At 36.2% G+C, this 13,267-nt stretch overlaps 2 protein-coding genes across 2 annotated transcripts; one reads left to right on the top strand and one right to left on the bottom strand.

Moving 5' to 3' along the window:
* Nucleotides 1-2,419: 2,419 nt before the first annotated feature.
* LOC123310272 lies at nt 2,420-3,492 on the bottom strand. The gene is made up of 2 exons (XM_044893741.1): nt 3,444-3,492; nt 2,420-3,156 (listed from the first exon to the last, which is right to left on the bottom strand). The coding sequence occupies exons 1-2, from the start codon at nt 3,490-3,492 to the stop codon at nt 2,420-2,422; spliced, it is 786 nt and encodes a 261-aa protein (XP_044749676.1).
* A 7,462-nt stretch (nt 3,493-10,954) lies between these two features.
* On the top strand, nt 10,955-11,917 carry LOC123310271. Its single transcript, XM_044893740.1, has 2 exons — nt 10,955-11,160; nt 11,407-11,917. The coding sequence occupies exons 1-2, from the start codon at nt 10,955-10,957 to the stop codon at nt 11,915-11,917; spliced, it is 717 nt and encodes a 238-aa protein (XP_044749675.1).
* Nucleotides 11,918-13,267: the final 1,350 nt, after the last annotated feature.

The following is a 13,267-nucleotide window of genomic DNA, read 5'->3' as shown; positions in this document are numbered from 1 at the left end:
GGAAGAAGAAGACCTTATTCGATTATCCCAACTTGCCAAAAAAAGTAAGGTAGAAGTAATAACAAAAACTATAAATGGATCGCAGGTGGATTGAACATTACGGAAATCGAGTCTCAATGGCCAGATATCTCCACAGCTGAGAATAATAACACTCTTTTGGAACTTTTCCAGAGATTTTTCGATTTCATTGCTTGTCTCATATACGAATATATGAATATTTTTTTTTAATTTTGCAACATTAGAGCAAAAGCACTGTGTTGACGAAGCCATGGTGCCATATTTTGGGCGTCATTGGTGCAAGCAATTCATCAGGGGGAAAGCTTTGCGCTACGGTTACAAATTTTGGGTTGGTTCTACTTCAAAAGGGTATAATGTTTGTTATGAACCTTATCAAGGAGCCAAATCAGAAATCAAAGAGTGCTATAGGTTGCTAGGCTTGGGCCCATCTGTGGTATTACAATACGTTGATATTTTGTTATCATCCTCCAGCCTTCCTTTTTCTCTATTATCGATTTTTTTTTCTTCCCTACCACTGATTGACGAGCTTACTAAAAGAAAAATAAAAGCTTCAGGTACTATACGAAGAAGTCGAATTAAAAACTACACATTACCTCCAGACAAAGAAATGAAAAAAATCGTGGCTCATACGCATATAAGGTGACTGAAGTTAGATCAATACAAGTTATCAAATGGTCTGATAAGAGCATAGTTCATATGATATCAAATTTTTTTGGCCTGGAACCTTTGCATCCAGTTACACGATTTTCTCAGAAGGAAAAGAAAAGAATTTCTGCATTGCAGCCCCACGGCATTCATGTTTATAACAAATGTATGGAGGTGTCGATCGCAGTGATCAGAATATTGGATTGTATAGAATTGGAATCTAAGGAAATAAGTGGTACTTTCCTCTCATAGCTCACCTCATAGATGCGGCAGAACAAAACGCTTGACAATTGCACAGACAACAAAACGGAAAACAAGATCACCTTTATTTCAGGAGACATGTAGCTCTATCACTGCTTCAAAGAAATACGAGAAACAGAGTAGCCAATCTAGGTCAAAGAAATACAGGACCTTTTCAATTTGAGAATACATCAACAAGATTCGATGGTTTTAATCATTTCGTCACCCATCAAGAGCAGTAAATACGATGCAGAATCTGCCATAACAAGGTATCAAAGAAATGCGTTAAATATGATGTTTCTCTTCATGTAGAGTGTTTTATTTCCTACCACAAGAAATAATGATATATTTTTATGTTATCTTTTAATAAAAAAAAATAATTCGTCACAACAAATTCTTTGTATTATTGGTGGAATAGGTGTTACGTCTGTCCACTGTCCTTTAAAAAGAACACCCGTTTTTTTCTAAAACACCAATACAAGATTTTCTTCAAAATTTTTCTTGTGTTTCTTATATTGATGCAATATATCAAAAAAAAAACTTAATGTTAATTAGCATAATAATTTTGTTACATTTTTCGAAGATCGAATAATAGACCTTGATTATTCAATTGATTTATTTCTCCAACTCTACAACATGCCAAGCCGATACTCGATACACATCTGTCCGCGGCCGGACGATTAAGGGGTTATCGCAAAAAATATGTCATATACATATACATATACAAGAGAAACACAGAAAAGAGAAATGCTATACAGAGTGGCTCAAACATTACCACCCACTTCATTTTATTTTATAAAATGATAGATTTAAAAGAACTGGCGTGACAAGAAAATGCAACATACAGAAGTACATAAATGTGAATATAACCTTAACAAGCAACTTTACAAAGCAGTACAAGCTTAGTTATAGGTCTTACTAGCTCAGTCGAAGCAGTACGTATCTTTAAAACTCTAACTAGTTTATCGGATCCAGGATAAGTATCAATTACCTTGGCAAGAGGATACTTAGCAGGCGGACAATTGTCGTTCGTTAAAAGAACGAGATCACCCGCTCGAATTACTGACTGTTCAGTTTGCCATTTTTACCGCGTTTGAAGAGCAAGTACTCTTGGAACCAAAATGAGCATGAGTCGGTGACTAGATATCTGACAAATCCTCGTACAGCGGTAAAAGTGGACGAGAGTTCAAACAGGCCTCGATCTGAGTCAAAAGAGTGTAAAACTCCTCGAACGTAAGTGTGCGACTTCCCACAACACGACGTAAGTGGTGTTTGGTAGACAAAAAGAGAAACACAGAAAAGAGAAATGCTATACAGAGTGGCTCAAACATTACCACCCACTTCATTTTATTTTATAAAATGATAGATTTAAAAGAACTGGCGTGACAAGAAAATGCAACATACAGAAGTACATAAATGTGAATATAACCTTAACAAGCATCTTTACAAAGCAGTACAAGCTTAGTTATAGGTCTTACTAGCTCAGTCGAAGCAGTACGTATCTTTAAAACTCTAACTAGTTTATCGGATCACACCAAACACGTAAGTGGTGTTTGGTAGACTTAACCGCAGCCTCCCAAATGCCACCAAAATGGGGGGCAGCAGGTGTGTTAAAATGCCATTGCGTGGATTCATCACTGAGTTTCTTGGTGATGTCTTCGATGGAGAACGATGATTTTTCATACAGCTCCTTGAGCTCTTTGTCATCGCCAATGAACGTAGTTCCTTGATCACTATAGAGATCTGTGCAATGACCTCGCCTTGAAGTAAACCGACAAAAAGCAGCAATGAAATCGGTACTACTATAACCGGACACCAATTCGAGGTGTACGGCCTTCGTGCACACACAAATGAACACAGCAATATAATCGTTTGACGCAGTCTTACCCCTACCCTTGGAGGACCTTATGAGATATGGGCCGGCATAATCAACACCAGACTTTGAAAACGGCCTGGAAGGTTTTGTTCGGAAGGAAGGCAATGCACCAAGCTTCTGGTAACTAACAGTACCACGATATTGGATGCAGGTTGTACATTCTCTTATCACCTTTTTTACTAGCTGTCTGCAGCGAATAATCCAATATTCCTGCCTCAAACTACTGATGGTTAGCTTCAAACCACCGTGCAAAGATTTAGCATGGGAATTTCTAATAAGAAGCAAAGTGAAGTAACTATCAAACGGTATTATCAACGGATGTTTTTCTTCTGAGTTCAAATTAGCGTTATGTAAGCGGCCATTTACTCTCAATAATCCTTCGTGAATAAAAGGGTCAAGTTTAGTGAGGGAGTTGGACTTAGAGAGTTGTTGGTTTCTTGAAAGAAAGTTCAATTCTTGATCGGAAAAGGTGCGTTGAACAATGTAAACACATGTAAGTCGAGATCTAGTGAGTTCGTCAGTGGTTAATTTAGGAGAAGAGTAAACAGTTTCGCTGAAAGAAAACTATTCACAGTAATTTAAAGTCAATCGAGCCTTCAATGATGGTACCTTGTTGGAAGTGATGCATATAAAACGCAGCACATAGCACAGAGTTCGAACCAACCTGGGCAGCGAAGAGTAATTCTCATGTACACTCCAAGTTTGAGGAACATCACTCTTACATGAAACAACAAGAGCATTCGCATTATCTCTTTCAGAATTGCTGTCTGATTCGACACTAAATGATAATGAAATTTGTGTAACCAAGGTGGGCCTGCCCACCAGAGCTCATGATCTATCAACGCTTGAGCACTAATTCCTCTAGAAGCACAGTCGGCAGGGTTTTCATGGGACTTGGCATGTCTCCATGTGGCATGAGGACACTGTGAATGGATTTTGGAGCAGCGATTAGCGACAAATACAGGCCAATGTGAAGAGTGCTTCTTTAACCAGCAAAGCACATCAGTGGAATCAGTCCACAGATGTACACTGCATTTCTCTATTGAGAGTGCCCTTTGTACCTTTTTGACAAGTTTTGCAAGTAGTGTAGCTGCACATAACTCTAACTTTGGAATAGTGTGCATAGGCTTTACCGGAAATACCTTAGTTTTAGCCTGCAGAATGTGAACTTTTACTTGGTTCTCAAAGATCACACGAAAGTAAGTGACAGCTGAGTAAGCAGTCTTACTGGCATCTGCAAAACCATGAATTTCCACCACTTCTGCACTTCGATGATAATCTAACTGAAATAAATTTTGGACTGTTTTTATGAGAAGTATCTTCTAACGCTTCCAGAATGGAAATTTGACTTTCGAGGAAACCAGACAAGAAATTGAAACTGGGAGGTTCAAAAGGAGCCGAATTGTTCCCAATGTGATTTTCCCAATGCTTTCTAGTTTCAGCTACCAATAACGACACCACCAAGTGAACTAAAATATCATCCCGGGCGCTTGAGAGCTCTAAGAGAAGCTAGAGGAGTAGTTTCAGATAAAAGTCTCTTAATCTCGGTAGATGCTTCCTTTCTCATTGATTTTGTTAGGATATTATAGACCAGACTGTACTGTACATATTATAATAAACTGTTAAATGCGCATGTACTCGCGCACACGCGGGACACACGCATGTATGGTACCCACTTATAGAAATAAAACAAGTTGACTTCCAGAATTCGTATCTGAATGATATTACCCACAATACCCTCTAAATTTATCACAGTGGCGACGGGGAAAAACCTAAATTTCACATTATTAAATAGTTAAATCTAAATCTAAAATGTCAATCGGAAGAATTGAAGAATTCAAATTGGCGGAGAAAAGGTGGAGTACACATATTTCACGTATTAACCAATACTTTAAAGTAAATGAAGTGGACGATAAATTGAAAACGGCGATGCTGATCACAGTTGTGGGGGATGAAACCTTCGAACTCATGACTGATTTATGTGCACCAAAAACTCCTGAAGAGAAATCGTTCGAAGAACTCGTAAAAATTATGAAGGATCATCTGGAGCCAAAGGCATCAGAAATGGCTGAGCCTTACAAATTCCGTCAACGCATGCAAAAAGCAGAAGAATCCGTTGGGGACTACATCGCAAACCTCAAGAATTTGGCGAAAACCTGCAATTTTGAGAGTACACTGGAAACTAATTTACGAGACCAGCTGGTATTCGGATTGAGAAACGAAATAGTTCGACAAAGACTATTTGCAGAATCTTCGCTGTCATATCAATCCGCAGTTCAAATAGCCACTAGTATGGAAGCAGCCGAGAAGAACGCTGGCCTCATGGAAAGGAGCGAGATAAATAAAATAAATCATCAGCGTCCAACTAAGGAGCGGCCATTTTGGAGGAAGCCAGACGTGAAGAAGCAATTTGCAACGGCCAAAGCACATGGTACACCAGGAAATCAAAGGAAGTGCCGCCATTGTGGAAAATCGAATCATGTGTCCGAGAAGTGTTACTTTCGAGCTGCCCAGTGTCATAAGTGCAAGAAATCGGGTCATGTGAGTGCATTGTGCCGGCAAAAATATAACGTACATTCCAACAATTACGTTGAGACCAATGGTAAGCATGATGATGATGACACTGATGATGATCTCCATTTTGAAGAAAATTTGTTCAAAATTAAAAATGAGAAAGATAATCCTATTAAACTGAAAATTGTAGTAAATTCAAAAATAATAGAAATGGAAATCGATACAGGGTCAGCCATCTCAGCTATATCTGAGGAGTTTTACAAAAATAACTTTCCTGATATCCAAATAAACACTTCTGATACTAAATTCAAATCTTATGTCGGATCGGAAATTAAATCATTCGGTTTTCTTGAGGTAGACGTGCAAAGAGGAAATATTTTTAAACAAAATTTGAAATTATACGTCATGCCTGGAGGAGGACCTCCATTATTAGGGAGAAATTGGTTGAGAATGTTGGACATTTCAATCGATCAAGTATTAAATTTAAATTCAATTGAAAGTGAATCGAAGAACATTTCAGAAATCTTAGAATCTAAATTTCCAAAGGTATTCGAAGATAAATTAGGATATTCCGCTGCTGCTAAAGTTAAATTATATTTGAAACCTAATACTAAACCGGTTTTTCTCAAATCAAGGTCATTACCTTTTGCATTAAAAAGTAAAGTTGAATAAGAATTAGATTCTCTAGTTGAGCAAGGTATATTAACTCCCGTACATTACAGTGAATGGCTAACTCCTATTGTCCCACTTTTGAAAAGAAATGGCCAAATTAGAATTTGTAGTGATTTCAAGGTCACTTTAAATCCGTTTTTACAAATAGATAAATCCCGGTGCCAAAGATTGACGATTTATTGGCTTCTCTTGAAAATTGTTGCTTTTTCACTAAATTAGATTTTGCACAAGCATATGCCCAAATAGAACTAGATGACGAATCGAAAGAATTAGTTGTGATAAATACTCATAAGGGTTTATTTAAATTCAATCGTTTACCTTATGGAGTTTCTTCAATTGCTGGAATTTTTCAAAGAACAATAGAAGGTATCTTTAAAGGTTTGAAAAACGTAATTATTTTTATAGACGATATTCTGATAGCAACTGAAACTAAGGAAGAACATTATGAGGTATTGATGGAGGTATTTTCGATATTAAATGAATATGGTTTAAAAATACGAATGGACAAATGCAATTTCTTTCAAAAGTCAGTAAGCTATTTAGGTTTTGTTGTTGATGAATTTGGAATTCACACTTGTCCAAAGAAAATTGAGGCCATAAATAATGCCAGAGCTCCCTCGAATATTAAAGAATTAAGGGCCTTCTTGGGACTGGTTAACTACTATTCTAAGTTCATCTATAACATTTCACAAAAATTAGCACCATTATATAAATTGTTGAAAAATGATAGTGAATTCAAATGGGGTAAATCGCAACAAGCAGCATTTCAAAATATCAAGGGTGAATTAACGTCTTCTCCAATTTTGACGCATTATAACGAAAAGTTACCATTGATTTTAGCCTGCGATGCTTCATCTTATGGAATAGCAGCGGTGTTATCTCACGAATTTCAAGAAGGATATTCTAAGCCTATAGCTTTTGCTTCACGGTCATTGAATGTAGCAGAAAGAAAATACAGTCAAATAGATAAGGAAGCTTTATCGATTGTCTTTGGTGTGAAGAAATTTCACCAATATATTTTTGGTAAGCAATTCACTCTTCTAACTGATCATAAGCCATTAATCAGTATTTTTGGAAATAAAAAAGGAATACCTATTTTTGCCGCGAGTCGATTACAAAGATGGAGTGTAATTCTTTCCACTTACAATTTCCAAATCAGATATATTAAATCTAATGAAAATTGCATTGCTGACGCGTTATCTCGTTTACCCTCTAAATGTCAAAATAACGAAAAATATGATCTCACTCATATGTTTTATTTGAATGAAGGTTTAATGATAGATTGGAAGGTCATAGCTAAAAAAACAAAAAAGGATCAAATTTTAAATAAAATTTTGAGATACTGTCTACATGGTTGGCCAAAAGAAAATGTCGATGAAAATATAAAATTATTATGGGATTAGAAAGACCAATTGAATGTAGATCAAGGGTGTATTTTATGGGGTTACCGTGTAGTTGTACCCAAGGTTTTACAGAAAAATATTTTAAAAGAAATTCATACGACGCATTGAGGTATGAATAAATGTAAATCTATTGCTCGCTCATATGTTTATTGGCCGAACATAGACTCGGATATCGTAAAAATGTGTACAGATTGTGATATATGTATCAGGGTCAGTGACAACCCCGAAAAGTCAATTCTATCATCTTGGCCAAATACGAACAAACCGTGGTCTAGAATTCACATCGATTTTGTTGGTCCCATATTTAATAGTAAATATTTAGTAATTGTCGACTCCTATTCAAAATGGATAGAAGTCATCGAAATGAAATCGACAACCGCTTTTTGTGTCATAAATAATCTAAGAACCATTTTTTCCCGATTTGGTTTGCCTGACACGTTAGTTTCTGACAATGGACCTCCTTTTAGTTCAGAGGAATTAAAAAATTATCTACAAATGAACGGTATTCGGCAATTGTATCCACCACCGTATCATCCTTCTAGTAATGGCGCAGCAGAAAACGCCGTCAAAACAATTAAAAGAGCCATTAAGAAGGCATACACGGAAAAACAAAATATACGAACTTTTCTTCAAAGATTTCTATTTGATTATAGAAACGTCCAGCATTCTACAACAGGATATAGTCCAGCTAAATTAATGTTTGGTCGAAATTTGAAAGGTAGACTAGATAGTTCGATACCAAATAAAACCACTTTATTCGAATCAAAAAGAGATTATCAAACCCTAACTTATGGGGGAAAGTATAGAGAATGTAATATTGGTGATATTGTCGCTTTCAAAGACTTTTCAATTCAAAATAAACTAGTGTGGAAGAAAGGCAAAATCATAAATAAAAAAGGAAATGTTTTATATGAAGTAAAGTCTTCTGATGATGGTAAAATATCTAAAAAACATATTGATCAGATAAAGAAATTAATTCACCCAGTTCATTTACCTTCATCAGAGGGGAGTATTTCACAAAATTTCGAAGAAAAATTCGTTAAGGACGAAGACTATGTCAATTCAGATTCAAATAATGAAATTACTTTGGATATACAAAATGATAATGAAAACGGTGAAGATTCAAAGGTACGATTCGAATCAACACCAAATAATGAAAATGTCAAAACGTACAATTTGAGGCCTCGGCCTATTTGTAAGTGAAATTGATGATTTATGTATATAAAACGTATATAGATACTTGTTTAATATAAATGAGATGTATATTAAATAAGGGTGAAGGTGTTAGGATTTTATAGACCAGACTGTACTGTACATATTATAATAAACTGTTATATGGCGCATGTACTCGCGCACACGCGGGACACACGCATGTATGGTACCCACTTATAGAAATAAAACAAGTTGACTTCCAGAATTCGTATCTGAATGATATTAAGCACAATACCCTCTAAATTTATCACAGATTTGACAGCAAAAATAGCATTAAGGTAAGATGGAACTAGCCTGCGCTTATTTTCGTATCTGTCCTTGAGAGTATTCCAGGCTAACAAAAATCAAAAAATTGTATTTACAACATACCCTGTATTTGTGGTAAAACTTATACAGGTGAAACGTCCAGACCTCTAGAAATAAGAAAACGCGAACATAAAAATAATATTAAAAATAGAGAAATTTATCGATCACAAATCGCAGATCACATTTTTGTTCTAATACGGGAGACCACATGATGGATAGGAACAATACTAAAATTTTAATGACGGAACCAGACCATTTTAAACGAAAAATTAAAGAGTCTACGTGTATTCTATTAGATCAAGATAATAATTTGGCAAATTGTTCGGTAGGAATAGATCATATTTCGATCAATTTACTAAAGAAGGAACTGTCATCCGGTAATTTCAAAATTAAATGAATCAACGTTTCTATGCAGTCTCTGTTTCTGTGTGTTGACAATTAATGTCAAACAAAAGCCACAATTCAGAAGATTTTCAAAAATAGATTTTTCGTCCGATGAAGGAGTCTGATATAGACTCCGAAACGTTACAACTTAGAATTATAATTTCAACGTTATTTATTTTCAGTTCATTGTCAGGCAACAATTTTTTCTAGTAAATGTGCTCCTGACAAATTAGTGCAAGAATTTACGCAGGAGCAAATCGTTGAATTCATTTTTAATTGATTTTGTTTCAGAGATTGGGAGTGAAAACCCTAAACAGTTCATGGAGAGATGCAGAATCCTCCCAGAATAAATTTCAATCGAAATCTAACTCAAAGTTACTTAGGTGATAGCAAAACTGTCTATTAAACGCTTGGCATCTCCCCATAAGCTGGTTTTCAAATGGTGAAGCTTTGTAACATTTGAGATATTTTGTTTCTTAATAACTTAAGTAGTGAACAAGTCTCTGAATGACTCCCACCCGCAAAAGTCACCACTGAAGGTGGGCAAGGAAATTCTAGTCTTTCCATTTCATCGGCCTGCTAGCATTTGGACCGCTTGAAACCCGGGAACTACCCGACTTCGAAGTCTCTGGTTGCGAATCCAATAAGGTTTGAAATTCAATTTTTCTTCGCAAATACAGTTCCTCAGTTACATCGAAATAATTGTCTTTGAAATATGGGATACTTTTTGTTTCAGCCGATTCCAGACGGAGCAGAGCATAATGATTAGATTCGAAGGTAGTCCACAATTTTTCCAAATTTTGAATTCTTGTTTTGCAATTACTCACATTCATCTTGCCAGCTCCATCTTTCTTAAAGTTACTATAGGTACGATCAATTCTGCCATGTAAAGTGGCCTGTTCAGTCAGCAATGCATCTATATTAAAAAGAAATTTGCACAAGCGAGTAGATACTTAACGAGATACGACAAACTATCATATACAAAGCAATTCTGATGAAAAAGCACTAATTATGTACACAACAAGGCCATAAACACTTTGAATAATTTCAAAGAAATATGAAATGTGCAATATGAAAGAAATATAAGAACCAAGCTAGCTTCCAACAACCAAGCAACTCAAATGATAATAATGCAATATAACTTGTAAAATAATTTGGAATTATTTTCTGATGATTTTATTGATGTTCTATGATTAAAAATATTGGGTTGATTGTTCTGTAATTTAGAATTCATGTGTCATAGTTAATGACAAGATATAGATTAGAAGATAGAGTATTGGCTTGTTGTTTCGATTCTTATAGGTAAGATTATTGTTTTATTACTGTATACTTCCAGAAAATTAATAAAATTCTTATAGAGCATCGATCCAAGCCTTCATTTAATATCAGAGGAAGAAAATTATAAATCGAAACAATTGTCACGATGGAAACACCTGTGCAGGTTAACCTTCACCTCGTGTTAAAAACAGAACCAGATGGGAAAACGATGAAAATCAGGATATTATCGATAGCAGAAATAAATGATCCTAAAACTTATGCATTTCCGTATGAGTATCAAGAAATAGACCAACATACATAACTTAGCCAACTCCAAACAGTGAGGAGAACATGTTCATCGCTGAAGAAAAGAAACCAGTTCAGAAATATGAAAATTTCTTTGCCTCCTAACATAGTACCTTTGTATATGGATAACGATCGTAATTTTATATTCAAGGATTACACACTGGAGGAGTTTCAAATGGATAAGAGTGAAGAACTAGAGAATGATTCTATAAGCGAATTCAAACAATTCATTACCGGCTTACAGCAGAAGACAATTTATTTAGGTGCTGCTACTAGATCTTTTGTGTTGGAGGTTTTCAAAGGAAAGTCACAGAATGCTGAATATTGGTTACAAATAAACAAATTAATTCAGATGCATAACATCCGCAGATAATTAAATCAACGAATGTTACGATCTAAATCGAACTGTCGACGAAATGAAAATTCTGGTAATACTTCGAGCGATGGTAGTTTGTTAGTTCGATTTAGATCGTAACATTCGTTGATTTAATTATCTGCGGATGTTATGCATCTGAATTAATTTGTTTATTATTTACCTGCCTTACTGTTGAAGGCGTGATCCATTTCTTATTGGTTACAAAATTTTGAACTTGAATGTGATCGCCATGGGATTGTGTCGGATGAAAAGAAGATCGAAGTACTCCGATTATTTCTGGTAGAAAATGGGAATGAGTGGTTTTCAGGGACCCATGTGAAATTATCTTCAGTTGGAACCTGGATTGCCTACCGTGAGTCATTTTTAGAAACTTTTACAGACAAGGGTTGGATTAACGTCAGGATGGCATTTGGTTATAAATTTTTATGGGGTTCCTTATTAGACTATGCATTAAAGAAGGAAAAACTTCTTCTAGAAGTTGATCCAGAAATGTCTATTAAGACTAGGATTTATTCTATAGTAGTAGGATTACCCATTTATGTTCAAGACAGAATAGATAAAGCGGAGATAAATACAACAGAGAATTTAATGAGTTACCTTCGAAAACTAGAGTCATTAGTTAATAGAAAACCCCAAAAAGTTACTGTTAAAAGTGTTCCTGCAAATTCTAATGTAAATAGTGTAGAAAAAAAACCTTATATAATATAATATAATAATAATATAATAATAACTTTATTCACAAACATCATCGTTACATCATTCACAATGAAAATGGGAAATGTCAAAAACAGAAAATACACAAGAGTGATTATGCTTAAGTTTGACTCATTCCTGACAAAAAATCAAGTATGGTGTAGGGTTCCTGCTGTATTAAGAGTTCATGAATCTCTCTGCGAAATTTTTTGAATTTATCAATCTCCCTTATGCGTCTTGGCAGTGCGTTGTACAGTTTGATACACATATAAGTACAAGATTTTTCGGTGGAAGAGAGGTTATGCTGAGGATAAATGAAGTAGTCGTTCCTTGTGTTAAATAATAATAATAATAATAATAATAATAATAATCTGCTCTCATTTCTCTACCCCTCACCCAAACCGAGAAAGGGGAGCACAAACCCATGAAAATGGTGATTACGAGAAGCCTCGGAAACAAGTCGCTGCCTGGGGATCGTCAGGGCATGTCTGGAGCCGGCGCTGGACATGACAGCATTCGGGACGTCGGTGGCAGGATGTTGAGGAAGCGGGCTCCTGCTGCAAAACAAGCTACAGCTCCAAAGCAACAACAGCAACCAACGAGTCCAATTCAATTGCCGACTCGAACCGCTGAAGGTGCTGCGCAGGATATTCAGCCAGTGCTCACCCAAGCGGGGTTAGTGAGAAAGCGCATGAAGTGGACAACGTCCATGAATGAAACTATTGTGCGCATATATAACTCCATCACGGGACTAGGGCAGAACACGAACAACTATAGGAAAAGGCTCCATGAGGAATTCTGCATTGCCTACCCAAATGTCAATGTCACTGAACAACGAGTGGCAGACCAGTACCGCGTAATTCTGAGAAATGAACTAGTACCAACAGCCCGAATCGACGCAATTAAACGAGAACTTCAGCGTCCGCTAGCAATGGAGAATAACACCAACACCTCTGATGAAGTTCACATACCTGGGCAACAACACCCAGAAGACATTGATACTGAAAGTCCTTCTTGCAAAGCAAATGAGCCTGAACACCAGGACGATAGGGAAGAGCTCCACCGACAAGTTGACTCTGACATGAGGAGATACTTTGCCGAACTGGAAGGAACAGATCCTCTTCATCGAGTAGCACCTCCACGACTCAATACATCCAAAAAACTGTCACTTATAATCGACATCTTGAATAAGGACGTTTTACCTGAATACCTACAGAACGGAAGTTCATTGGAATATCTGCATCTAGTTTTTCACTGTGCAGCGCTGACGACAGCGAAAATCATGGGGGCAAAAATTCGCCGAACGAACAACGATGGTCCAAAATTACACAAATTACACGCGCCAGCATGGCAGAAACGTCTTCA

This window comes from Coccinella septempunctata, chromosome 3 (assembly GCF_907165205.1).
Source record: "Coccinella septempunctata chromosome 3, icCocSept1.1, whole genome shotgun sequence".
Lineage (NCBI taxonomy): Eukaryota > Metazoa > Arthropoda > Insecta > Coleoptera > Coccinellidae > Coccinella > Coccinella septempunctata.
Note: the sequence above shows the minus strand (reverse complement) of the source record. Positions and strands in the feature narration are given on the sequence as shown.

Excerpts from the sequence above, each read along its gene's own strand:
- LOC123310271 (XM_044893740.1), top strand. The coding sequence starts at position 10,955 with ATGGATAACGATCGTAATTTTATATTCAAGGATTACACACTGGAGGAG. Across the intron at positions 11,161-11,406 it reads TCACAGAATGCTGAATATTG|GTTACAAAATTTTGAACTTG; the intron begins GTTACAAATAAA and ends CATTTCTTATTG.
- LOC123310272 (XM_044893741.1), bottom strand. The coding sequence starts at position 3,492 with ATGTTCCTCAAACTTGGAGTGTACATGAGAATTACTCTTCGCTGCCCA. Across the intron at positions 3,157-3,443 it reads AATTACTCTTCGCTGCCCAG|GATTATTGAGAGTAAATGGC; the intron begins GTTGGTTCGAAC and ends TTATTCACGAAG.